This window comes from Trachurus trachurus (genome assembly GCF_905171665.1).
Source record: "Trachurus trachurus genome assembly, chromosome: 14".
In the NCBI taxonomy this organism is placed as follows: Eukaryota; Metazoa; Chordata; class Actinopteri; order Carangiformes; family Carangidae; genus Trachurus; species Trachurus trachurus.
The window spans coordinates 1,891,685-1,918,341 of NC_139903.1; the positions used below are offsets into that span (position 1 = coordinate 1,891,685).

Sequence of the window (26,657 nt, forward strand, 5' to 3'; positions counted from 1 at the left end):
CTTCTCCTAATAAACCACAACCAAGACCAGAACCAGGACCAGCAGGACCAGAACCACCGGTCTGGACTCAACCTGCACCACCAGGCAGCAGGAAGAGGAAGAGGAAGAGGAAGAGGAGAAGGAGCTTGAGCTGCTGCTGCAAATGATGGAAAATCCAATTAGACCATGTCAACAACGGTGTGTAGCCCTGTGCGTGCGTAATGCGTCTGCGTGTGGAGAGTAGACAACCTTGCTCTGCTGTGCTGAACACTGAAGTTGTGAGTCCTCCTCCTCTTGTGTGTGTGTATGTGTGTGTATGTGTGTGTGTGTGAGCTGAGGAAGTCAGAGCATGTTGTAGTGTGAGTCGCTGCTCGCAGAGGAAGAGGAAGAGGAAGAGTCCGCCGGTCTCTCAGGTGAAGAAGCTCCTCTGCTGCTGCTGCTGCTGCTGCTGCTCATTCTGGACCGGACTGGACCGGTGCTGCTGGTGCTGCTGGTTCCGGTGGGGGGGTTTGGGGGGGTAGAGGGTGTAGGGATGGAGGAGGAGCAGCAGTAGAAACGCACCGTGCACCGTGTTTCCTCCTCTAGTAGACAGACTCTCAGCTCCTCTCCGCTCCGCTCAGCGCAGCGCCGCAGCTCTCTGACTCTACCCAACCTCCCCAACACGGTGCCAGACCCGGATCAGGATCAGGATCAGGATCAGGACCAGCGCCTGTGAAGGAAAGGCCGCTCCACCAATCAGCTGCGACCGGTGACACGCTACCGGTGCAAAGATAGGAGGAGAAACACGAGGAGAGATCACTCCGCTGCTGCTGCACCGTGTGGGTGGAGACTCACACTGCAAAAACTCAAATTCTTTACAAGAATATTTGTCTTATTTCTTGTCAAAATGTCTCATTTCTAGTCAAAACTAATCTCTTTCCACTTAAAATAAGACTCATCACCTAAAAATCAACTTGTTTTTAGATCATTTTCACTTGTTTCAAACAAATTTTCAATTGAAATAAGTAGAAAAATCTGCCAGTGAAAGTAAGTTTTTTTGTGCTTGTAATAAGAAAGAAAAACTTGATCCACTATCAGATTTTTCTACTTATTTCAAGTGAAAATCTGCTTGAAAAAAGTAAAAAGTGTCTAAAAACAAGCTGCTTTTTAATGTGTATGGTCTTATTTTTAGTATAATTAGATTTGTTTTGACTAGAAATGACATTTTAACTAGAAATAAGACAAACATTCTTGGTAAGATTTAGAGTTTGTGCAGTGCACAGCACAAGGCAAGGCAAGGCATCTTTATTTATATAGCGCATTTCATACCAATGCAACTCAATGTGCTTTACATAAAGACAAAACAACAAAAAAAGAACAGCATAAAACAGCATAAAAACAAAAAAAGAAAATAGAGCCCTCTATTACTGCTAATAAGACGGATTATTGATCATTTACACACCTACTATGAATTTATTTCATTATTCTAATCCGTCATTATGAATCATTATCATCATCATCATCATCCTAGACTGCATTGTTTTTACACATCTATGGGTTTTAATCTGAAATGGCATCAAATTCAGCAAAAACTGCAGCCTAGGGTTGATGTAGCTACACTTAATACTCAAAAAACAAAAAGTGGGATACTGAATGCCATGTGGGCCTACAACTAAAAGTAAATGCATTTGCTGTGAACACGTCATCTGGTTTTTTATTTTTTATTTTTTTGGTTTTAAATAAACTGCAACAGCAATGTGAAGTGCAACAACAAGGGTTTTTTGTAATTATGCAGGATTTCTCTAGAGGTCAACAGAAGCTATGCACTATTATAATTATTTATATATTTAATCTTCTATTATTAGATGTGTCATGAGTGTGTTTGTAGGCTACAGTACATGTCTGTCTCTAGCTGTCATATCTATTTTATGTGTATTTATTGTCTGCAAGGCAGCTACTACCATGACAAATTTCCTCTCGGGGACAATAAAGTTTATTCTATTCTATTCTATTCTATTCTATTCTACTATAGATCTGAAACAGTTTATTGCTCTTAAGCAGGTGCTTAGTTCGCTGCTTATGTCTTGAGCGGCTCTGCTTATAGGCTGATAGAATTAGGGTTTTTTTTAAAAAAGGTTGTGTGTGGAGCATCACTTCTTCCAGATCATAGACGATCTTCGTGTGCAGCGCGCGCCTCGAGCCCTCGAGCCCGGTTGGTTGGCGGGAGGAGGAGCCGCTGACGTCATTTCAGCCGAAGCGGGGGATTTCTGCAGAGATGAATGTGTGGTGGTGGAGGATTAAACAGAAGCAGCAGCTGCTCTGTGTCTGTGGCGCCCTCTGCCGGCTGCACGCCGCACTGCAGGAGAGAAGGAGGGAGGGAGGCTTTTATTCTGAAGCCCACACAGGAGAAAGAAAAGGAACAGTTCACCAAAAAATGAAATTCAGTCATTAGTGCCTCCCCCTCATGCTGATGAATACTCTGGAGTAGTTTTTTATTCCTCAAAGTGCATCTGGAGACCTGGGAGGCCGGTTCCTAGTCCAACCAGAACTTTATATGAGAGTAATAGGACCCGACACAAAAACGTCCATAAAACTACACAACAACCATTTAATATTCCTCCACACTGCTCGTCCACTGCAATCCAAGTGTCTTGAAGGGAGATAGTCCAGAGTTTACTGGAAACTACCTCATTTAGGACATTTTTACAGCCTCAACAGTCCAAACTCTGGACTATCTCCCTTCAGGACACTTGGATTGCAGTGGACGAGCAGTGTGGAGGAATATTAAATGTTTTTTGTCTAGTTTTATGGACGTTATGTGTTGGGGCCCTATATAAGGATTTCGTTGGACTACGAACCGGCCTCCCGGGTCTCCAGATGCACTTTGAGGAATAAAAATCTACTCCGGAGTATTCAGCATGAGGGTGAGTCAATAATGACTGAATTTCATTTTTTGGTGAACTATTCCTTTAATGTGTTGTTGAAAAATGAAATGAATGAATGAAAAGTTGTTTTGTTATTGTTTAAGTATCTGGTCAAAATATAAAGATGCATTTCCATCATGATATTCACAAATTACTTTATGACTATGACTGACACAAAAGTACACAATTGTGAAAAAGCAAAATAAAAACAAAAAAGCAACATCCCAAAGTAAAAAATAAATAAAACAAAAACATAAAATAAAGAGATATATGTCAACTTCACATTCACAAACTCTCCTTGCATGGCTGAGCCCATCACCTGCATTGATCACTGATCACCTGTGATCAAACTTGATTGTGATTGGTTGATCTTTATCCAGTTTACTGATATTTATATCATGAACTTTATATCAAAAACTCACATCAGTTCTGATTAATGAGACATAAACGAGTGATTTTAGTGCATTGATTTGCAAAAAATTGTTCTTCACTCTTTTGCACACAGAGCCGCTCCCTGCATGAGCTCATGTCCAGTTTGTGTAACTTCAAAATAAAAGCTCTGTTCTGGTCTTAAAGAAAAAACTGAAAAATAATTCCTCTCTGCATGTATTTACGGATGCTGGTTGATTTTAATCGGAGGATGTTTTATGGCCATCAACATGTTGTTAATTACATCTTCTGTCTTTGCTCCTCTCTGATGTCGTCCACTGCATCAGAGAAAACATTAATATCGTTATCAGCAGCTAAATGCACTGCAAAAACTTAAAATCTTACCAAGAATATTTGTCTTATTTCTAGTCAAAATGTCATTTCTAGTCAAAACAAATCTCATTGTACCTAAAATAAGACTCATCACATTAAAAGTAGCTTGTTTTTAGACACTTTTTACTTCTCTCAAGCAGATTTTTAATTGAAATAAGTAGAAAAATCTGATAGTGGAGCAAGTTTTTCTTTCTTATTACAAGCACAAAAAACTTGCTTTCACTGGCAGATTTTTCTACTTATTTCAAGTGAAAATTTGTTTGAAACAAATGAAAATGATCTAAAAACAAGTTCATTTTTAGGTGATGAGTCTTATTTTAAGTGGAAAGAGATTAGTTTTGACTAGAAATGAGACATTTTGACAAGAAAGAAGACAAATATTCTTGGAAAGATTTTGAGTTTTTGCCGTGCATATTTCTATATATGACATGATGAGAGCTGCTCTCTTCTCCACAGCTCCTCTAGACTTCACCTCATGTCTCTGAACTGATCTCTGCTCTGTGTCTGTTCCTGCAGTGTTTCTGTCTACATCACAACCAGAAACACATGCCTGCATGTTCCTGTGTTTTTGATACACATGAGTCCAGTGTTTAAGAAACTGTGGAGACTGAAAACGTAGATTTGTAGCTGTGAGGCAGCAGCTGGAGGTCTGGACTGTTCTGTTGTCTTGTTGTTTCTCAACATCTTTGTCACACTCAACTAATATTTCATCACTGAACCTCTTTAACAGGACACGGAAACTGTGTGTCGTCGTCCTCCTTGAAGCATCGAGGCACAACACGACACTGGAGATGCAAAAATTCAAAATCTTACCAAGAATATTTGTCTTATTTCTAGTCAAAATGTCATTTCTAGTCAAAATAAATCTCATTATACTTAAAATCAGACTCATCACATTTAAAAAGTAGCTTGTTTTCAGACACTTTTTACTTCTTTCAAGCAAATTTTCCACTTTAAATAAGTAGAAAAATCTGACAGTGGACATAGACGCCACCAGCCTCCCTATATCCACAGAATTAGCTTTAAAAAAATAAATAAAATCTGAAAATACTGAATTTGTCTGACTTACACTTATCTCATATAACGCAGATCTATGCTTTTGATGTGATATGCAGCCTGCCTGGCTCCATACAGCAGCCTGGCATCTGGCGTATGGAGTCAGGCTGCTGTAGCGCTTCACTCCCACCATTTCAGTAGAAAACGCTGTAGTACCTCCTCCAGGCCTGTGTGGAGTGTGTGTGGCTGTAGCACTGCCACACAGAAACACTAACAACAGAGAAGAAGACAGAAAGCTTCCCCGCAGTATTCGATCCAGACATTATGGATTAAATGTTGACTGGGAGTCGTGTCAGTGCAAATATGACGATCGATAATGATTTAACGGGCGAAATTCAGCTGCAGTGTCCGAGGGACCGAGTTAGTCAGACGCTGTTGTTAAAGCAGATATCAGTGGAATGTTTTTGTTAATATAAGTCCTAAATAGTCCTATTTTCCGTCAGCAATCACTTACATGAAGTATTTCAGCCTAAACACGAGTCTCTCCGTCACTCTGCTCTGCTGTAACCCGAGGAGAAAATTTTCCTTGTGGGATACAAGTGTTATCCAATGAGGAGAGAGAACGGCATGAAGGGCTGTGTGTGCAGCCAAGGGATGCGCGTGAATGTGGTGACGTAGCACGAGGACCAATTGATGCCTGACAAGGGCGGGGGCTGCTAACTCATGGTGCGTTCAAAGAAACTCGTACTTTGTGTTTTTCCTTCCTGTGAAGTCATACCAGTTCGATCTGGTACGAGTTCACGGGTCGGAAGTTACGAGTGGCCGTTATAGGGAACTTTCACAGACAACAGGATGGTAAAAACACGAGCTACGGGTTACCTGGAACGCTACCAAGTCGTAGTTGTGACTTGAAGCTGTAACTTACGGTTTCAAAAGCCTGCCTTGAACGCAGCATTAGCCGAAACGGCCGTGAAGCTGATATCTGCTTTAAGTTATGTCCATAGACTGAAGCTGTAGGCTACACAGCGGTGTGTCTCGGTACAGGTAGAGCAGGGGGGATATGACATCATCCAAATACCTCCATGCTGCTCGTCTGTAATGTCTGTCTTGTATTGAAGCCCCGACATGAGAAATTGTTCCGCCGGTCAGTGCAAATCACGTGAGATTTGCACTGACACAGGAAGAGCAGTGAACTGAGACACTGGGAGCTTCCGCTAGAAGCAAGACGGACATTACATACGAGCAGCATGGAGGTATTTGGATGTTTTTTGGTGTGTCTTTTTGTTATGGACAGTTGGTATTCATTCACAACCATTATATGGACAAATACTGCTGCGCGGACCCCCCCATAACTCAGAGAAGGCACGGAGGACTCTGAAAATTCTCCCAGCTCTTAGTTGACAATGAGGGTGAGTAGATAATGAGTGAAATTTTAATTTTGGGTGAACTATCCCTTTAAACAACAAATCAAGTTTCCTATTGAGACAATAAAACGTCTGAATCTGAATCTAAGAAGTTAAAGTGATAACTTATTTCATTCTTCATTCATGTTTGATTTATGAGAATAAAAAATGACAACAGCTCTGTTCACACGTTGAGCAGTGAGAGACTTAAAGCAGAAGTGAGTGATCCGGTCGTTTTGGCTAATGCTGCGTTCCAGGCAGGCTTTTGAAACCGTAAATTACAGCTTCAAGTCACAACTTACGACTTTGTAGCGTTCCAGGCAACCCACTCGTGTTTCTCCGACCTGTTTTACCTGTGAAAGTCACTATAACGGCCACTCGTAACTTCTGACCCGTGAACTCGTACCAGATCGAACTGGTACCACTTCACAGGTCGGAAAAACACGAGTTACGGGCTGCCTTGAACGCACCGTAACAGTCCTCGTCCCTACGTCACCACATTCAGGCGCATCCCTTGGCTGCACACACAGCCCTGCATGCTGTTCTCTCTCCTCATTGGATAAAAACTGTAGGATACGATAAAAGTTTTCTCCTGGGCTCAGAGCAGAGCAGAGTGACTGACAGACCCGTGTTTCAGACCAAACACTCTATAGAAGTGATTGCTGTCGGAAGATTTTTTTCTTTATGTGTCTTTGTGATAAGTTTTATTATCTATTATCCAGATTCCTGGGCTCTCCGCATCTCCTGGTGAACTGAGGGAACAAAAACAAACTGTTTCCAAACACACACACACACACACACACACACACACACACACACACACACACACACACACACACACACACACACACACACACACACACACACACACACACACACACACACACACACACACACACACACACACACAGAAGCAGCTCGGTGCTGTTCAGGTGAGAGGGAAAGTAGGTCAGACGAGTCTTAAACTCTGTGTCACGGATATGAAACTACAGAAAGAGCTGCAGCTTTACACTGTACCTTTATACAGAGAAGAGCCTCAACGACCCTTCATCATCATCATCATCATCATCATCATCATCATCATCATCATCATCATCATCATCATCATCATCATCACCATCAGAGTCGAGGCGGCTGCTGCTGCTGCTGCTGCTGATGTGAATAATTCACCTCGACTGCAGACGACGGATGTTTATTGTCGTGTGAGTGTGACACAGACAGTGTGAGAGTGTGTGTGTGTGTGTGTGTGTGTATAAATAGATGCACAGACTGGTGTGTTCCTAGAAACCACAGTGGATTCAGATCTAAAAATATTTAATTGTGTGTGCACTGCAAAAACTCAAAATCTAACCAAGAATATTTGTCTTATTTCTAGTCAAAATGTCATTTCTAGTCAAAACAAATCTCATTCTACTTAAAATAAGACTCATCACATAAAAAAGTAGCTTGTTTTTAGACACTTTTTACTTCTTTCAGGCATATTTTCACTTGAAATAATCTGATTTTTCTTATTGCCCGTGTATCTGCAAGTTTTTCTTTCTTATTACAAGCACAAAAAACCTGCTTTCACTGGCAGATTTTTCTACTCATTTCAAGTGAAAATTTGTTTGAAACAAATGAAAATGATCTAAAAACAAGTTCATTTTTAGGTGATGAGTCTTATTTTAGGTGGAAAGAGATTAGTTTTGACTAGAAATGAGACATTTTGACAAGAAATAAGACAAATATTCTTGGAAAGATTTTGAGTTTTTGCAGTGTGTGTGTGTGTGTTTTCATTTTTTCATCTGGTTTGTTCTGCACATTTATAAAGTGACATCATCACACGCTTCAGATCCTGAGGCCGGTCGAGTCTCAGAGAGAGAGAGCAGCCATTACTGTTACTCACTCTGACATCTGAGAGGTAGAGTGACTCTTTACTGGCAGTCAGAGCCAAAGCTGACTTTTGACCTTTGACCTTTGACCTTTAACTCCTATTTCTCGTAAGAAAGTGAAGTTAACTTTCTTTTTTTGTCTCAGTAGAGCAAGATGAACAAAGATGTTGCAAACCCACAAACATACCTACATGCACACACACATACACACACATACAGCGGCATCATGCAAAAGTTTGCCCCCCCCCCCTTTGGTCCAAATGTCTGTTAATGTGAACAGTTCATCAAGTGGAAGATGAAATGATCTCCAAAAGACATCAAGTTAAACATCACACATTCACATTCACATATACAGTATATATATATTTTCATCTTTATAGGGATAGTTCTAAAACAACTCTGTGTGGTAACGTTGTGTTATTATCTCATAGCGTGGTGAATGTGCAGCTCACAACTTGTTCACCAGAGCGTTGTGGAGTTGTTGGATTGTGTATTTGATGAGTTTGATGAGGGAAACCAAGAAATCCCATAATGAGCCTCTGTAGCGTAGCTCTGAGCAGCTCACGGCTCTGCTCCACCGTTCTAAAAACAGCTTGCACCGACAATTAAAGGTAATGAACCTACTGCTATGACTATTAGCAATGGGCCAATTTTCCAATTTGAAAAATGTTGAACTATCCCTTTAACATTTTCAAAACAACAGAAAAGGAAAAGGTCCCTCAGCAAAGGTCTGGGCCCCCTGCAAAGTCTCCTGGGTTTCCCATTCTTTTGCTGCTGCTGCTTTGTTTCCCTTTTTCACTCTGAAACTGTAGAAAACTACAATAATACACTGAGATTGATTAAAATATTGAAAAAAAAGAGTGTTTCATGTTTAACTTCGTGTCTTTTGGAGATTGTTTCATCTTTCTCTTGATGAACTGTACTTATACTTTGTGCATAGATACATAGTTGCATAGTAAAGCATGTTGAGTTGTGCAGTTTTGTGTCAGACTCATTCTGGGAACTGAAGTCATCATCTCCTTTGTGTCGGTTTCTGGTGTTTATACTGTTGCTCACCAGTGTCTCCAGGAGGACGCCGCTGTAAGAATGTATCGGTGATGATACATCGGTCGTTTCGTCCCGCTGCGTGGACACTTGCGTCACTCAGTTTCTCTCTCTGGATTGCAGCGAGGTCATTTTTAGTCCTGACGTTGGCCCGTTAAAATGAGTCGTCTGACGTTGTTGGAGGAGAGGAGAGGAGAGGAGAGGGGAGGGGAGGGGGATGGAGTACAAATATAGACACTCACACACACACACACACAAGTCCCCGCGACTGAAAAAGACAGAGAGAGAGAGAGAGAGAGCTGGTTTCACCTAAACCGCTGTTAAAAAGAGGAAAAGAGGAGGCCATGTTGGCTCAACAGACTTCATCTCAGGTAGGAGCCACGATCGAGCTGCACGCTTTCTGTTTCTGTGGAGACAAACCAACATAAAACACCGATACTGAGGGATTAATCAAAGGAATCGTGTGAATGAATGAACTGAAATGAACTTGTTTTTAGATAATTTTCATTTGTTTCAAACTACTTTTCGCTTGAAATAAGTAGAAAAAAAGTTTTTTGTGCTTGTAATAAGAAAGAAAAACTTGCTCCATCAGATTTTTCTACTTATCTCAAGTGAAAATCTGCTTGAAAGAAGTAAAAAGTGTCTAAAAACAAGCTGCTTTTTAATGTGATGAGTATGAGACTTGTTTTGACTAGAAATAAGACAAATATTCTTGGTAAGATTTTGAGTTTCTGCACTCCACTGCAAAAACTCAAAATCTTTCCAAGAATATTTGTCTTATTTCCTGTCAAAATGTCTCAATTTTAGTCAAAACTAATCTCTTTCCACTTAAAATAAGACTCATCACCTAAAAATTACCCTTTTTTTTAGACATATTTTACTTGTTTCAAACAAATGTTCAATTGAAATAAGTAGAAAAATCTGCCAGTGAAAGCAACTTTGTAATAAGAAAGAAAAACTTGCTCCACTGTCAGATTTTTCTACTTATTTCAAGTGAAAATATGCTTGAAAGAAGTAAAAAGTGTCTAAAAACAAGCTACTTTTTAAATGTGATGAGTCTTATTTTAAGTAGAATGAGATTTGTTTTGACTAGAAATGAGACAAATAATCTTGGTAAGATTTTGAGTTTTTGCAGTGTGTGCATCATCACAATTTTAAAAGACGTGTCCGTTAATCAAACATATTTATTCCTGCAGAACTTTGCCCTACTTTAACCTGAGCATCACACACACACACACACACACAGGTTCATCTTCCCTCCCACGCATCTGCCCTCTGACACACACACACACACACACACACACACACACACACACACACACACACACACACACACACACACCAGTTTGACGTCATTCCCAGCGGCAGCTCTGTCCGTCCGAAGGTCCCTGTGGACCAGTCGGCAGCAGCAGCAGCAGCAGCAGCAGCAGCAGCAGCAGCAGCAGCAGCAGCAGCAGCGCTCCTCTACTGGTCCCGGTCCTAAAACAAGCTGTGAGTGGGCAGAAGAAGCAACATTCCTCCTGTGGCTTCGCATGTCTGTCTTTCACTTTCCTTCTCTTCCCCCCTCTCTCTTCCCTCTCTTTTCTCTGTTTCTTCTGACATTCCAGATGTGGCTCGATCTGCAGCTCTGTCAGACACAGCAGCTTCAACTTCTCCTTCTCCTCTATCTCTATTTCTTTTCGGGGTTTTTTCCCCCTGACAGCTCCTGCTGCTCGGGGATCTTTGGGATTTGGACATTTTGTAGCTTCAACATGGATTTGTTTTGTTTCTGGAAAAGTTTTTAAAGGAAGCACAAAGTCCAAGGGTAAGAAAGAAAGAAAGAGAGAAGGAGAGATGTCTGACTGAGTGGAGGGTCCAGAGGGGTTCATTATGTCTGTGTTCTTATACTTAAAGGGATAGTTCAACATTTTGGCAAATTGGCCCATTGCCATAATCCCTATAGTCATAGCAGTAGGTTCGTTACCTTTAATTGTCGGTGCAAGCTATTTTTAGAACGGTGGAGCAGAGCCGTGAGCTGCTCAGAGCTACGCTACGGAGGCTCATTATGGGATTTCTTGGTTTCCCTCATCAAACTCATCAAATACACAATCCAACAACTCCACAACGCTCTGGTGGACAAGTTGTGAGCTGCACATTCACCACGCTATGAGATAATAACACAACGTTACCACACAGAGTTGTTTTAGAGGGAAATGCAGAGACTGCTTGATGAAAAACTGTCCCTGAACCAAGAAATCCCATAATGAGCCTCCGTAGCGTAGCTCTGAGCAGCTCACGGCTCTGCTCCGCCGTTCTAAAAATATCTTGCACCGACAATTAAAGGTAACGAACCTACTGCTATGACTATAGGGATTATGGCAATGGGCCGATTTGCCAAAATGTTGAACTATCCCTTTAATAGAAAACTTCATCTTCACACCGCTGCAGGTTTTTGTCCTGGCATGTGCAGCATGTAGAGCAGACAGACAGACAGACTGTGGGGTTGTGCACACTGACTGATCTCAGGTGTGAGTTACATCATCATCATCACTCATCTGGAACTTCTGGAAACGATTAAAAAACCTGAGAGATGTTAGAAGTCAGAAACAAAACAACAAGTCTGTTCATGTGGTGGAGAATCCCCGGCTGGTTTCATCCCTCCATTAAAAAACAGAACAGAACAGAACAGAACGCCTTAAAAGGAGGAGGAGGAGATACACTGCAAAAACTCCAAATCTTTCCAAGAATATTTGTCTTATTTCTAGTCAAAACAAATCTCATTATACCTAAAATATGTATATTTATACATATACATACACAGTTACACGTAAAAAAAAAAAAAAAAAAAAAAGTAGCTTGTTTTTAGACACTGTTTACTTATTTCAAGTCTATTTTCATTTGAAATGAGTAGAAAATTCTGATAGTGGTTTTTCTTTCTTATTACAAGCACAAAAAACATGCTTTCACTGGCAGATTTTTCTACTTATTTCAAGTGAAAATTTGTTTGAAACAAGTGAAAATTATCTAAAATCAAGTTAACTATTAGGTGATGAGTCTTATTTTAAAGGGACAACGAGGAGTTTTGGAAAAGCAAAGTGTTTCCACACTACATTTATGAGCCTCCGCACCGTGAAATTCTTTGACCGGCGCAAGACAGACTCATGTTTTCATTCATCAAGAATTAAAGTCAGAGGTTGGAAGACGATCACATACCGTCGTAGTTCCCACCATAAACGGAGATTCGGCGGCGTTATTCTCATGACTCGCCACGAAACCAAAAGTAAAGAAACGCTGGTCGGCTCGCCCAGCATTTCCACCACCACTAATAATAACAAAATAACCATAGAGACAAAACCATAGATTTATCTAAAATGGACCATTAACAAGTGGTAACGTAGATTCATCCACATTAATATGAGACTTTTTTTTTTATTGTCGTGGAATTTTTCGTTCAGACGAAACTCCTCGTTGTCCCTTTAAGTGGAAAATGATTAGTTTTGACTAGAAATGAGACATTTTGACAAGAAATACGACGAATATTCTTGGAAAGATTTTGAGTTTTTGCAGTGTGGTGGAGAATCCCCGGCTGGTTTCATCCCTCCATTAAGAAAACAGAGCAGAACGCCTTAAAAGGAGGAGGAGGAGGAAGAGGAGGAGAAAGAGGAGGAGAAAGAGGAGGAGGAGTTGTGGTCTCAGACTGGTTCAGGTGAACAGTGAGTTTCTCTCTCCACAGCCTCCAGCAGCAGCAGCAGCGTCTCTCTTCTTCCTCCTCTGAGTCTCCGTGTCTCCGTGAACGATGTCTGACGTCACCGTCACCCTGCTGCCGTTTGGACCAGCGGGCGCCGCCACCGCCGCCGCCGCTGCAGCAGCAGCAGCAGTGGACCGGTCCAGGTTCGAGCCCCGCACCCTGACCCGGCTCTACAGCAGGAACGGAGGAAACCACCTGAGGATTTCACCTGACGGGGCCGTGAGCGGCGCCAGGCTGGAGAACGACCCCTACGGTGAGGATGATGTCATCACCATGACATCATCATCATCATGACATCATCATGACCTCTGCTGTCTGTCTGGCCTGTGATTGGCTGAGTCTGCTTTTGGTGGTAGCACAGAAACAAGATTAAGAAGAGACTATCCTAGTTGGGTTTAGTTTAGTTTAGTTTAGTTTAGTTTAGTTTGGACTGCATTGGTTTGGTTTGGTTTAGTTTAGTTTAGTTTAGTTTAGTTTGATTTGGTCTGCATTGGTTTGGTTTGGTTTGGTTTGGTTTAGTTTAGTTTAGTTTAGTTTGGACTGCATTGGTTTGGTTTAGTTTAGTTTGGTTTGGTCTGCATCGGTTTGGTTTGGTTTAGTTTAGTTTAGTTTAGTTTAGTTTGGTCTGCATTGGTTTGGTTTGGTTTGGTTTGGTTTGGTTTGGTTTGGTTTAGTTTGGTTTAGTTTAGTTTAGTTTGGTTTGGTCTGCATTGGTTTGGTTTGGTTTAGTTTGGTTTAGTTTAGTTTAGTTTAGTGTGGACTGCATTGGTTTGGTTTGGTTTAGTTTAGTTTAGTTTAGTTTAGTGTGGACTGCATTGGTTTGGTTTGGTTTGGTTTAGTTTGGTTTAGTTTAGTTTGGTCTGCATTGGTTTGGTTTGGTTTGGTTTGGTTTGGTTTAGTTTGGTTTAGTTTGGTTTAGTTTAGTTTGGTCTGCATTGGTTTGGTTTGGTTTGGTTTGGTTTGGTTTGGTTTAGTTTAGTTTAGTTTAGTTTAGTGTGGACTGCATTGGTTTGGTTTGGTTTAGTTTAGTTTAGTGTGGACTGCATTGGTTTGGTTTGGTTTAGTTTGGTTTAGTTTAGTTTAGTTTAGTGTGGACTGCATTGGTTTGGTTGGTTTGGTTTGGTTTAGTTTAGTTTAGTTTGGTCTGCATTGGTTTGGTTTGGTTTGGTTTGGTTTAGTTTAGTTTAGCGTGGACTGCATTGGTTTGGTTTGGTTTGGTTTAGTTTAGTTTAGTTTAGCGTGGACTGCATTGGTTTGGTTTGGTTTAGTTTAGTTTGGTTTGGTTTGGTTTGGTTTGGTTTGGTTTAGTTTAGTTTAGTTTTGTTCGGTCTGGTCTGCATTAGTTTAGTTTAGTTTGGTCTGGTCTGTATTGGTTTGGTTTAGTTTAGTTTGGTTTGGTTTGGTTTGGTTTGGTTTGGTTTGGTTTAGTTTAGTTTAGTTTGGTTTGGTCTGCATTGGTTTGGTTTGGTTTGGTTTGGTTTGGTTTAGTTTAGTTTAGTTTGGTTTGGTCTGCATTGGTTTGGTTTGGTTTGGTTTGGTTTAGTTTAGTTTAGTTTGTTCTGGTCTGCATTGGTTTAGTTTAGTTTAGTTTAGTTTAGTTTAGTTTAGTTTAGTTTAGCTTGGACTGCATTGGTTTGGTTTGGTTTGGTTTAGTTTGGTCTGGTCTGCATTGGTTTAGTTTGGTTTAGTTAAGTTTAGTTTAGTTTAGCTTGGACTGCATTGGTTTGGTTTGGTTTGGTTTAGTTTAGTTTAGTTTGGTCTGGTCTGCATTGGTTTGGTTTGGTTTTGGTTGGTCTGGTCTGCACTGCCTGTCTGACCTGTGATTGGCTGAGTGTGTTTTTGGTGGTAGCACAGAAAAAAAGATTAACAAGAAGCTGAGAAAAACCCTCCACAAACGGCTGCTGCTGCTGCTGTTCATTATGGAGACTTTTAAAGTTTAATTGGAAGTTCTAACGTTTTATTGATGATTTAAAGTCGTCATGGTTGTTAAAATAATGATAGACGATGGAGAGAAGGAGGGAGTTTACTGTGGGAAATCAGAAAAGGAAGGAAGTTAAAGCTCAGAAGAACTGAAACCTCCTGAACAGAGTTGGTATTTGAACTCAACAGTTGGGTTTATGGTCATAAATACTGAGCCTGTGTCTAAAGAATCTCATGTTTAGGCTACACCAGGAGAGAGATGAAGCAGGTAGACGATCCTTCAATACCACATCCATGACCCCTGGACAAAATTTAGACATGGGTTTCAAAATGTTTAACCCCTTCCTGGCCAGTTGTTTTAGCTGCAAAAAACACATAATTTCTATAGGGCTCTATGGGCTTTAGGACTGGTGACAGTATTTTCTCATTTACAGAGAGATAAAAAGAGATATCCAAAATCCCCTTGGTGAAAACTTCTGACTCTAATATGTCAACAAAATAAAACAAGAATTTTGAAAGTAGCTTTATTCATTGTTCAGATTTCAGTTCTGGAAATGAGTGCATATTTAATGAGATATTGCCTCATTTACATATTTAAACATAAAATTTGACAAAACTTGTAATACAAAAATGTATTTTATCTTAATGTGAGTGATAAACTTGGTAAGTTTCATGGTGATATCTGTTAGTTACATTTTTTTTTTTTTACCTTAAAATACATTTAAAAACCCATAGGCGGAGGCGGACATTTTTGTCCACTTGAAGGGTCATGGATGTCGTTAAAATGCATTACGGGTCCAAAAATGGGACTTTCATTCTGAAATTTGGGACATCCAGAATTTACCCAGAGATAAACCTCCTCACCAAAAACCAGGCCCCAGTGACCTTTCATTTGACCGTGGGGAGGGGGTTGGGAAAGTGTGAGAGGTTGGAGATGTAGGCTATCTTCCACTTCTGTTTTATATATATATTTTCTTATTGTGTGTGTGCATGTGTGTGTGTGTGTTGCAGACGTGCTCAGGCTGAAGGCCGTGAGTGTCGGTGTGGTCGTCATCAAAGGTGAGAAGACAGGACGATACCTGGCCATGAACAAGAGCGGACTACTCTACGGATCAGTGAGTTCTTTTTCTGTTAATAATACCGTTGTTATAAGTTATTTTATTTATTTCTTTATTTTCATTCTATTCTATTGGAGCAGCTGTGACACCATAATTAATAACGTATTATTCTATTTGAATGTTCCCAGACTCATTGAAGTGCTTGTACCTAAAGTTTAAGGAGCTTTTCTGATCCACAGCTATTTTCATCCAATCACATCATATCCATCAGATCAATTACTCACTCCTACAGTTTCATTTTGACTCAGGTTTTTTTTTTTTTTTTTTTTTTTGGGGGGGGGGGGGTTTATTCCACAACTGCAAAACAGTGGAAAGTCACAGAACTAGTGGAGTTTTCTGTTTAACCATAAATCACTGTGAGTAATAACTTGTCGTTAGGAAACATGAAGCAGTTTATGAGCAACGAGCCGTTTAGGAATCAGGAAGTTGTCAGGTAGATTATTATTGGGATCTGCATTACACTGCTGTGTAGCTGTAGCCTATCCACCTTTTTCCGAACGTCAAAACGTAAGCCGGTTTTGCTCTTCCGGTGCAATTTTATGTTTATGTTTCCATGGTTTCGGTAGTCACGTTAAATGCATGGATTTTCTTTTTTTTTCAATGAAAATCTGTAAAACGCATGGATCATCACACAAGTTGACATTTGTGTTAAAAGCCAGTGTTAATAGATAGTAGCCTACATGCGCTTTTAGACCGCAACTATGACAACGACTGAAAACCATGGAAACGTAAACGTACAATTCCACCAAAACCGGCAAAACCCGCTTCTGGTTTTGACCATAGATGACGTTCGGAAACTTTTGGATAGTGTCTAGTCTAGTTTAGTTTAGCTTAGCTTAGCTTAGCTTATTTTAGCTTAGCTTAGCTTAGCTTAGTTTAGTTTAGTTTGGTTTGATCAGGGGCCTGTTGTTCGAAACCTAGATAAGGGATTAAGCCGGGATATGTTGGTTATCCTGGCTGAATTTAGCCTCAAGTCGGTTGTTCGAAAGCTGGATACCTTTATCCTGGTCAAGTTACTATGGTGATTTATTCTCTGCAGCTAGCCTGCTCCAGACCAGGCTAACAGCCAGGCTAAGTTGATTCTGTTGTCTTTATCTGTGAAGTCAGCAGTCACTCTGATCAGAAATCAACGTGTTTCATACAGTTTATTCATGTTCTTATGTACATATTGGCCTGATTTCTAAACAAACTAAATACATTTACAATAATCAAAAAACATGAAACAATATTTATTAGGTTTTTTCTTTTCTTTTCATAATTAGGCCTATTCATGTGCTTCTCACACTGAATCTTTGCATCTGCCAGTGCTCCCTGCTTCTTCAGATGCAGAGCATACAGATGTCTGATGGTTTGTGAAATCTGTAAAACACATGAGCACAGAATTGTGCAATGTTCTTCAGTCAATACTCACTATTTTAGATATCTGTGACCCATCTATGATATTTTCTATGACCACTAGTACTACATGGCTTCTCATAAAAAGCGATGGAGCAAAAATAGCAATAGATTTATTTTTATTTTTATAAAATATGTTACAAAATACAGTATATTGGCCTAAATATTGGTTGAGGGAAGAAAACAAGAATACAATTGTTTGAGCAGGCACCTTCCAAATAATTTATACACCTCATTTGAACATTGTTATCGGCAATTTATTGAAGCACCAGACTGCATAATGTTATTATACTTAATTAATTTTCACTTGTTGCACTTTTGGCCACTTGTATTTGTGCTGTATGAACTTTACTTTAGATGATAAGAGATTTGTGCAATGTATCAACTTCCACTGCTCATCATTAAGGCAAAGTGCACAACTGTTAATTTGTGAAAGGAACTTAAATTGTGATTATAATTTTGGATTAGGCTATTTCCACATTCAATCAGTCCACTTGTCCACTGCGCTCTCTCTGAGCTTTATGACAGCGGCGGTGCTTTTTTTTTTTTTTCTAAGAGGTGTGTCACCTTACGTCAAGATCCGCTGTTGATTGGAGGAAAGTGGCCACACCTGTCCTCTCATCGGTGAATCTGTGATCAATCTCTGTGGTCTACTGACGAGTGAATTAGTTCCACCTGGCTTGACAAAGCCGCTCCTCCTCAGCCTGGCTCGGCGTTCCAACAACCAATTAAGCCAAGATGGACTTATGAGACTTTGTCCAACCTGGCTTTCCCACTTATCCTGGATATCTTTATTCTACTTTCAAACAACAGGCCCCTGGTTTGGTTTGGTTTAGTTTAGTTTGGTTTGATCTGGTTTGGTTTAGTTTAGTTTATTTTAGCTTAGTTTAGTTTAGTTTGGTTTGATCTGGTTTGGTTTAGTTTAGTTTAGTTTAGTTTAGTTTAGTTTAGCTTAGCTTAGTTTAGTTTAGTTTGGTTTGATCTGGTTTAGTTTAGTTTAGTTTAGTTTAGCTTAGCTTAGTTTAGTTTAGCTTAGCTTAGTTTGGTTTGATCTGGTTTAGTTTAGTTTAGTTTAGTTTAGCTTAGTTTACTTTAACTTAGCTTAGTTTGGTTTGATCTGGTTTGGTGGTGGTTTAGTTTAGTTTAGTTTAGTTGATGAAAGAAAAACAAAAATAAGCAAATCAAACGAAACAAACAATTACACATAAATGACTAATTAAAGAAGGCGTTCAATAGACTTTCAGATTGAGAAGCTGTAGGTTGAAGCATACTTTATATCACCTCAACTATTACACAACAGGTTATGTTACACTATGCAATCTACTGTTTCATTTTTATAAGGCACCAGTGTTCATTGTTCTGAATTATATGAGTTTATCATCATAGTTTGTGTAAACTCATAGTGATGATGATTTAAGACCTAACCCTCCCTCTCTCTCTCTCCTCCCTTTGGGTTTTCTTGTCGCAGCAAGCTCTGAATGACGAGTGTTACTTCCTGGAGAAGTATGAAGAAAACCACTACAACACGTATCGCTCTCAGAAGTACGGCTGGTACGTGGCGCTGAAGAGGAACGGCCAACCCAAGGCCGGGGCCGACGCCCACCTGGGTCAGAAGGCCGTCCTCTTCCTGCCCCGGCCTGCAGCCGCCGTGTGATATGAAACAACACGGACGTAATGGACACGCTCACTGAAGTCTTTAAATGTACACTGCAAAAACTCAAAATCTTACCAAGAATATTTGTCTTATTTCTAGTCAAAACAAATAGAATATGACTCATCACATTAAAAAGTAGCTTGTTTTTAGACATGGAAAATGGTAAATGGTCTGTATTTATATAGTAATGAAAATAAGTAGAAAAATCTAATATTGGAGCAAGTTTCTTATTACAAGCACAATAAAGGTGCTTTCACTGGCAGATTTTTCTACTTATTTCAATTGAAAATTTGTTTGAAACAAGTGAAAATTATCTGAAAACAAGTAAAAAATTTTTAAGGTAATTAATCTTATTTTAAGTGGAAAGAGATTAGTTTTGACTAGAAATGAGACATTTTGACAAGAAATACGACAAATATTCTTGGAAAGATTTTGAGTTTTTGCAGTGTAGAATAATAATGAAACGTTAAGAAGAGGATGAAGAAGATTTTACAGTCTGTTTGTTTATTATCAGACTGTTTCAGCTCGTGTTCCTAACTCATACATGATTATCACTGGGATGTGAGGTAATATCCAGAGCACACATACTGTATACACAACACACACACACACACACACACACACACACACACACACACACACACACACACACACACACACACACACACACACACACACACACACACACACACACACACACACACACACACACACACACAGAGCCTCTCAGAACATATCAGTGTGAAACAGATTTGATAAATGAGCGTTCACTTTGAACCCTGGTGTGAAATACCACTGCAGGGAAACAGACATGGAGCCTTTTTTTTTCTTTTTTTTTTTACAAAGAAAGAGCTTCACAAATAAAAACCAGTGAGGCAGAAAACATTACATAAATGGCCAACATCTGGATGGGACTGAAACTCTTAAAACTGCAGTACATGAATAATAAGAGAACGACTCGACAACCTGCTTTTAATTTGTTAAAACCTCTGTTTAATGATGTATATTTTTATATAGTTTATATAGTTATACTGAACCTGGGTCAGCTGACAGTGTTCAGTTTGAATGTGAAGACTTAGTCCAATTAAGTTATGACTGAAGAAAAAGAGCAAAGTTTGTTGGGTTTTTTAACTTTTAGTTGAACGAGTCAGATTCGGACCAAACAACACACTTTCTGTTTGTGTCACTTCCTGTCCTCTGGTGCACTGAAGTGACACAAACTTCTTCTCTCTGGCTTCAACAAACGTCCAACAAACTTATTCCTCCTATTACTGTAACATTTCACTATGATAAATTACTAGTGTGAATATTTATTGCTATAGAGTAAGTTAATCTCACTTTCAAAATAAAGTACACACATACTGTATAGCTAATGGTAAGCAAAAACAAAAAAAAAGTTATTGTGACCAACTTTTCACAAAGTAATACATATTGTATTAAATCTATTTAAATGAAATGTGCATTATGAATGACTGAATTATATGTTTTATATGATCACTGTTTCAAACTGTGCATTTAAATAAATTGTTTAATTTACACGTGATGTCCAGTGTCTAATAATACAGCTGTTCACTGCAAAAACTCAGAATCTTACCAAGAATATTTGTCTTATTTCTAGTCAAAATGTCATTTCTAGTAAAAACAAATCTCATTCCACTTAAAATAAGACTGAAAAACAGAGGGTTTTCTCTTTTTTCTCTTTTTCTTTTTCTTTAGAGGATATTAGATTCATTGAGTTGACTGACGTCTGCACAGAAAAGAGTCCTTGAGGCTTCACAGAACCATAACACTGTTCAAGTGGAGGACAAATTGTGTCTCAGCATCAACGGATCGATTTTCTTTGATCACAAATGTTCAGATTTAAATCACAATTTCCTTTATTCTACTTTTTACTTTATTCATTTGAAGATACATTTTAAGATAAGATAAGATAATCCTTTATTCGTCCCACAATGCACTGCAAAAACTCATCATCAAAGTCATTTCTAGTCAAAACAAATCTCATTCTACTTAAAATAAGACTCATCACATTAAAAAGTAGCTTGTTTTTAGACACTTTTTACTTCTTTCAAGAAGATTTTCAGTTGAAATAAGTAGAAAAATCTGATAGTGGAGCAAGTTTTTCTTTCTTATTACAAGCACAAAAAACTTGCTTTCACTGGCAGATTTTTCTACTTATTTCAAGTGAAAATTAGTTTGAAACAAGTGAAAATGATCTAAAAACAAGTAAATTTTTAGGTGCTGAGTCTTATTTTAAGTGGAAAGAGATTAGTTTTGACGAGAAATGAGACAAATATTCTTGGAGAGATTTTGAGTTTTTGCAGTGTTGTCAATCAGCGTGTGTGTGTGTGTGCGTGCGCGTGTGTGTGTGTACGCGTGCATATCAACATCTGTGTTTGTGAGAACAAATCCCCTCCTGACCTGCAGGTGTTCACCAGAGATACATTCCTCCTACGCCGCTGTGACGTGATGTGATGTGACGTAGTAGCGACGCTCGGCCACCAGGTGGCAGCGTCGCTCTAGGTTCGGCGGTGTTTTGTTTTCCAGTGGAGCTGCCTGGCACCGAGGAGGAGGAGGGCATGCATCAACCAGCAGCTCCGATGTGTTTAGACTCTGGTTTATTACCATTACATGTTTAGGTCTCCCCGAATCCCTGTAAAAATAAATCATGAGTGAAGGAGGTAATCTAAGAACACGGCACACAGCTGTAAACACGAGTCCAGACGGCTGCAGGTGCTGCAACACGGAGACAGAAGGACACACAGGGTCACACTGGAGGATGAGTGGGACAGGCAATTCAATGAATGACAATTAAAAATGTATAAAGTTATAAAATGTTAAAAAATAGCAATGCCCTTTGCTATTTATTATCTGTCCTATACATTTCTTTGCTGTTGTCTGCTGCTGCAACCTCGTAGATTTCCCCACACTGCAAAAACTCTAAATCTTTCCAAGAATTTGTCTTATTTCTTGTCAAAATGTCTCATTTCTGTAGTCAAAACTAATCTCTTTCCACTTAAAATAAGACTCATCACCTAAAAATGAACTTGTTTTTAGATAATTTTCCATTTGTTTAGAACGTATTTTCACTGAATACAAGTTTTTGTGCTTGTAATAAGAAAGAAAAACTTGCTCCACTATCAGATTTTTCTACTTATTCCAAGTGAAAATCTGCTTGAAAGAAGTAAAAAGTGTCTAAAAACAAGCTACTTTTTAATGTGATGAGTCTTATTTTAAGTAGAATGAGATTTGTTTTGACTAGAAATGACATTTTGACTAGAAATAAGACAAATATTCTTGGTAAGATATTTTAGTTTTTGCAGTGCATTGTGGGACGAATAAAGGATTATCTTATCTTATCTTAAAATGTATCTTCAAATGAATAAAGTAAAAAGTAGAATGAAGGAAATTGTGATTTAAATATGAACATTTGTGATCAAAGAAAATCGATCCGTTGATGCTGAGACACAATTTGTCCTCCACTTGAACAGTGTTATGGTTCTGTGAAGCCTCAAGGACTCTTTTCTGTGCAGATGTCAGTCAACTCAATGAATCTAATATCCTCTAAAGAAAAAGAAAAAGAGAAAACCCCTCTGTTTGCACTGGTATGAGCAGATTAACCTCTCACTGGGCCCCGGGGCCTCGAGCTGGAGTCGTTTGTTGTTGGGCCCCTACTCAGAGTCAAAGTCGTGTCACGTCCAGGTTTTTGCTTCTGTTCCAGTAAATCAGAGCAATCTGACATTCAGCATTTCCTCCTTTGATGTTTATGGATGAAGTGTGTTTGTTAGAAACAGATTATTGGCAATAAGAAGCTGAAACCCTTCATGGTTTTAAAGAGGCTGTTTCTCACCTGAGGCCTTAAAACTTGAGCTTGGTGCAGAGTTTCTCTTCAAGAACAAACCTGAGATCCGTCGATATAGACGTATACAGCGTGCACAATCATTAGGCAAGTGAGTATTTTGACCTTATCATCATTTTTATACATCATTTCCTACTCTAAGCTATATAAACTTGAATGTTTGTTGGATTTAAGCATAATGAGGTGATGTGTATTTGTGTAATGAGTGAAGGTGTGGCCAAAAGTGATCAACACCGTATATTAAGATGTGCAAAATGATTATGCAACTTCTTTACCTCAGACAAAATGGGCCAAATAAGAGATTTAACTGACCTTGAAAAATCAAAAATTGAAAAAATATCTTTCAGAGTGGTGGAGCATTCTTGAATCGCTAAATTAACGTCAAACGTTTTGTTGCACATCGTCAACAGGGTCGCAACAAGAAATGTGTGGAGAGAGAAAGACGCAAATGGCTAACTACTAAGTACCTACTATTATAAAACGTAAAGGTGAAATCCGGCGATCTGATTGGTTGTTAACTGTGGTATAATGAGCATATACCACTGTAGCTACTATTCTAAAGCCTTATCACAGCGTAGGCTATCACTCCGCCTCAGGCAACGTATGACTGGTATGAATGGAAGTTGTTGTCATGTATCCATGACAACGGACTGTTGCAGTCCGTAGCAAAAGACAGTCGATGTTTTTACGATGTTAAAAACTGGACTAAAGTAGTGTAATTGACATGTTTAAGGTGAACTTTCACCTCCAACAACGGTAGAGGGGACTGAGCAGTGACAGAGGAAAAGACCAGATGCAGAGCTACTTGGAGCTAACGTCTGGAGAGGTGGGACTATTTGTTTTCACAGTGAGGCTATTTTATTGGATAATATGTATTCCTGGTTGAATGAAACTACATGAAATTGATTGCGTATCCCTCTTTCATATTGGTAACCATTTTATAAAAGCAATATATCACGACAGGCCGTGGTATATGCTCATTATACCACTCCAAGGGGCGTTGTTCGGCCCGACGCAGAAGCCCTGACGAGTCGATCACCGAGTGCAGTAGAAAAGTAAAGAGTCCAGTGACGTTTAGTTCCTAAACTGCAGCAGCTTTTCTGACTGTGACAGTTTGATCAACTCAACCTTGTTCATCTCCCTGTTTAACACTCACTAGTTATAGTTAGAAACAGAGAGGAACTCTGATGCACTCGGTGATCGACTCGTCAGGGCTTTCCCCGCAGCTAGGAAGCAGCTGGAGGAGATAAGAGTGGGTGATTTGTGTTTTGGTCTCTTTTCAATAGAAACCAGGCAAAGCTAGCAGGTGTTTGATGCCTCGTATTATGGGATGGGACCCTGTTTGTGCTGTTGATGTAGTTTGGTGCTGTTCTGAACATTATTTGTGGCTATGAGCGGCATTTTTTGATGGCGGTCGGCTGGTGGCTCCATAGACAGCAGTGTTTTCTATCTGACTGTCGCTACAACTAGAGCAGTTTGTGTTCGGTGAACTTGTAAACTTGGTTCTACTCTTCTACTCGGTCTGACGGTGCATTAGAGCAGGGGTTAAACTTACAGCGGAGTATCCCTTTAAAGGGATAGTATCTTTTTTTTTTTTTTTTTTTAAAGTGGGGTTGTATGATCTACAAATAGCCCCTAAGTACTTTAATTGCAGTAGAAGACTCTCTGCACTCCTCCCTTTTATTTGGACCTAACCAACTGCTGATCGGCGGGCGCTAACCCTGGGCGGAGGGATACGTGAGTTGGTTAGGTCCAAATAAAAACTGTGTTTTTTTTGTTTTTTTTTTTCAGGTAAAACCTCTTTTAGGCCGTGAAAATAGACCGTTTCTTTGGGTCCATTCACAACACTGTATGTTGTAAATCTCTGGGCAGGGCTATTATGGGCTGGCGTTGCTAACGGGAGGAGTGCAGAGAGTCTTCTACTGCAATTAAAGTACTTAGGGGCTATTTGTAGATCATACAACCCCACTTTAAAAAAATGCTACTATCCCTTTAAGACTTTTTCTTATTGTGACAGATGACACCGGCAGCAGCACGATGATGCAGAGAGAGAGAGAGAGAGAACTCCACTGACCCCGATCGAGTATTTTCATCACATTTTCTGGAGCGATGGCATTCTTCAGCTAATCCACGCTTAATGTCGAACGGCTGAAACACACAACACACAACATGGCCTGAAACGCTGTTTCAGAGTTCACTCTGCTATGCCAGGAAAAAAAAAGAAAGAAAAAAAAAAAAAAAGATCCTGCTGGAAGAAACTCTGGAACGTGGTTTAAGATGTTTGGGAGCAGCCGAGCTGATTCATGGCTCCAATAAGTTCCATATTACTGAGGGATTGAAGCGGAGCTGGCAGAGAAACTCCCCCGCAGGATTACTGCTCTCCAAGGACCAGGTGTGTGACTAATCACTATTTCAAACTGACCAGTGGGTTTACATGTCTCATTTAACATCGCTTCATTCATGATGAAGCATTTATAACGTCCTCACAGATCACAGCCTGATTATCTAGTTTATTAACTATTAAATCCTCATTTCCATCCACTGGTTTGTTTTTCTTACAATAATCCTCAACTTCTCAGGTGAAGAAGTATCAACACCTCTGGACTTCTGTGTTAGATTAAACAGAACACACTGCAAAAACTCAAAATCTTACCAAGAACATTTGTCTTATTTCTAGTCAAAACAAATTTCATTCTACTTAAAATAAGACTCATTGCATTACGTAAAAGCAGCTTGTTTTTAGACACTTTTTACTTCTTTCAAGCAGATATTCACTTGGAATAAGTAGAAAAATCTGATAGTGGAGCAAGTTTTTCTTTCTTATAACAAGCACAAAAATCTTGCTTTCACTGGCAGATTTTTCTACTTATTTCAAGTGAAAATACGTTTGAAACAAATGAAAATGATCTAAAAAGAAGTTCATTTTTAGGTGATGAGTCTTATTTGAAAAAGAGTTTAGTTTTAACTAGAAATGAGACATTTTGACAAGAAATAAGACAAATATTCTTGGAAAGATTTTGAGTTTTTGCAGTGTAGTAGTGAGTTTTACTGTAGGTACCAAGATAATATTACATACAATACAAACATAATCAGTGGTTTAATTCTGCATTATGGCAGATTTAACCAACAACAGTGTAAAAGACAAACCAGAAACAGCATTAAAATCTAGACTTTATGTTCTTGTTTATGATTTATTCTTATTTTTATAAAAAAAAAATATGGATTTGAGTGTACAGTCTGACTTAAATTAACTAGAATATAAAATACATGTTTTTACAGTGCAGTATTGAAAGTAAAAGGTCTGAGTTGAGTTCTTCCCCCTTCACCGGCCTCACTGGCCTTTTAAAACCCAGGGTGTACTGTAATATTATATTATATTTTTTTTATTGTTGAAGAAATCAACAATATTAACAGAAAAGTAATAAAATAAAACTGAAGGTTTGAGCAGAAATGAGACGTTGGAGGAGATGGAGATGCTGCTGCTGCCGACGACTGGACACAAGACAAGACGGAAAAACAAACTGTGAGTCTTACACAACCTGTGACCCCGCATTTACAGGACTTTCCACACACACACACACACACACACACACACACACACACACACACACACACACACACACACAAACCTGCTTGGCCATTGGCCCGCAGGGTTGTACAGGGCAGGAAGGGAATCATTCACTGTAAACTGAACAAGGACCGGCTTCCTCTGGGAGTCCCCGAGCCCGACTGCAGCCAAATCCATGCAACACAAACCACTCTAGCAGACACACACACACACACACACACACACACATTACACACACACACACACACACACACACACACACACACACACACACACACACACACACACACACACACACACACACACACACACAGGGATCAACGTGTACACACCCTGGAACTGGGACACATTCTCTCATCTGTTACTCGTCTCTCTTTCCTCAGCTCCATCTTTCTCTCCTCTCCCTTCCTGTCCGTCGCTCAGTTTTCCAGTCTTATTGCTTTCTCTTCATCATTTTC

General features: G+C 39.5%; 1 protein-coding gene across 1 annotated transcript; it reads left to right on the forward strand.

Moving 5' to 3' along the window:
* Nucleotides 1-12,733: 12,733 nt before the first annotated feature.
* LOC310997304 (fibroblast growth factor 1-like) lies at nucleotides 12,734-18,772 on the forward strand (the record flags this gene model as incomplete). The annotated part of the gene is made up of 3 exons (XM_083986980.1): nucleotides 12,734-12,938; nucleotides 15,617-15,720; nucleotides 18,587-18,772. The coding sequence occupies 3 exons, from the start codon at nucleotides 12,734-12,736 to the stop codon at nucleotides 18,770-18,772; spliced, it is 495 nt and encodes a 164-aa protein (XP_083843106.1).
* Nucleotides 18,773-26,657: the final 7,885 nt, after the last annotated feature.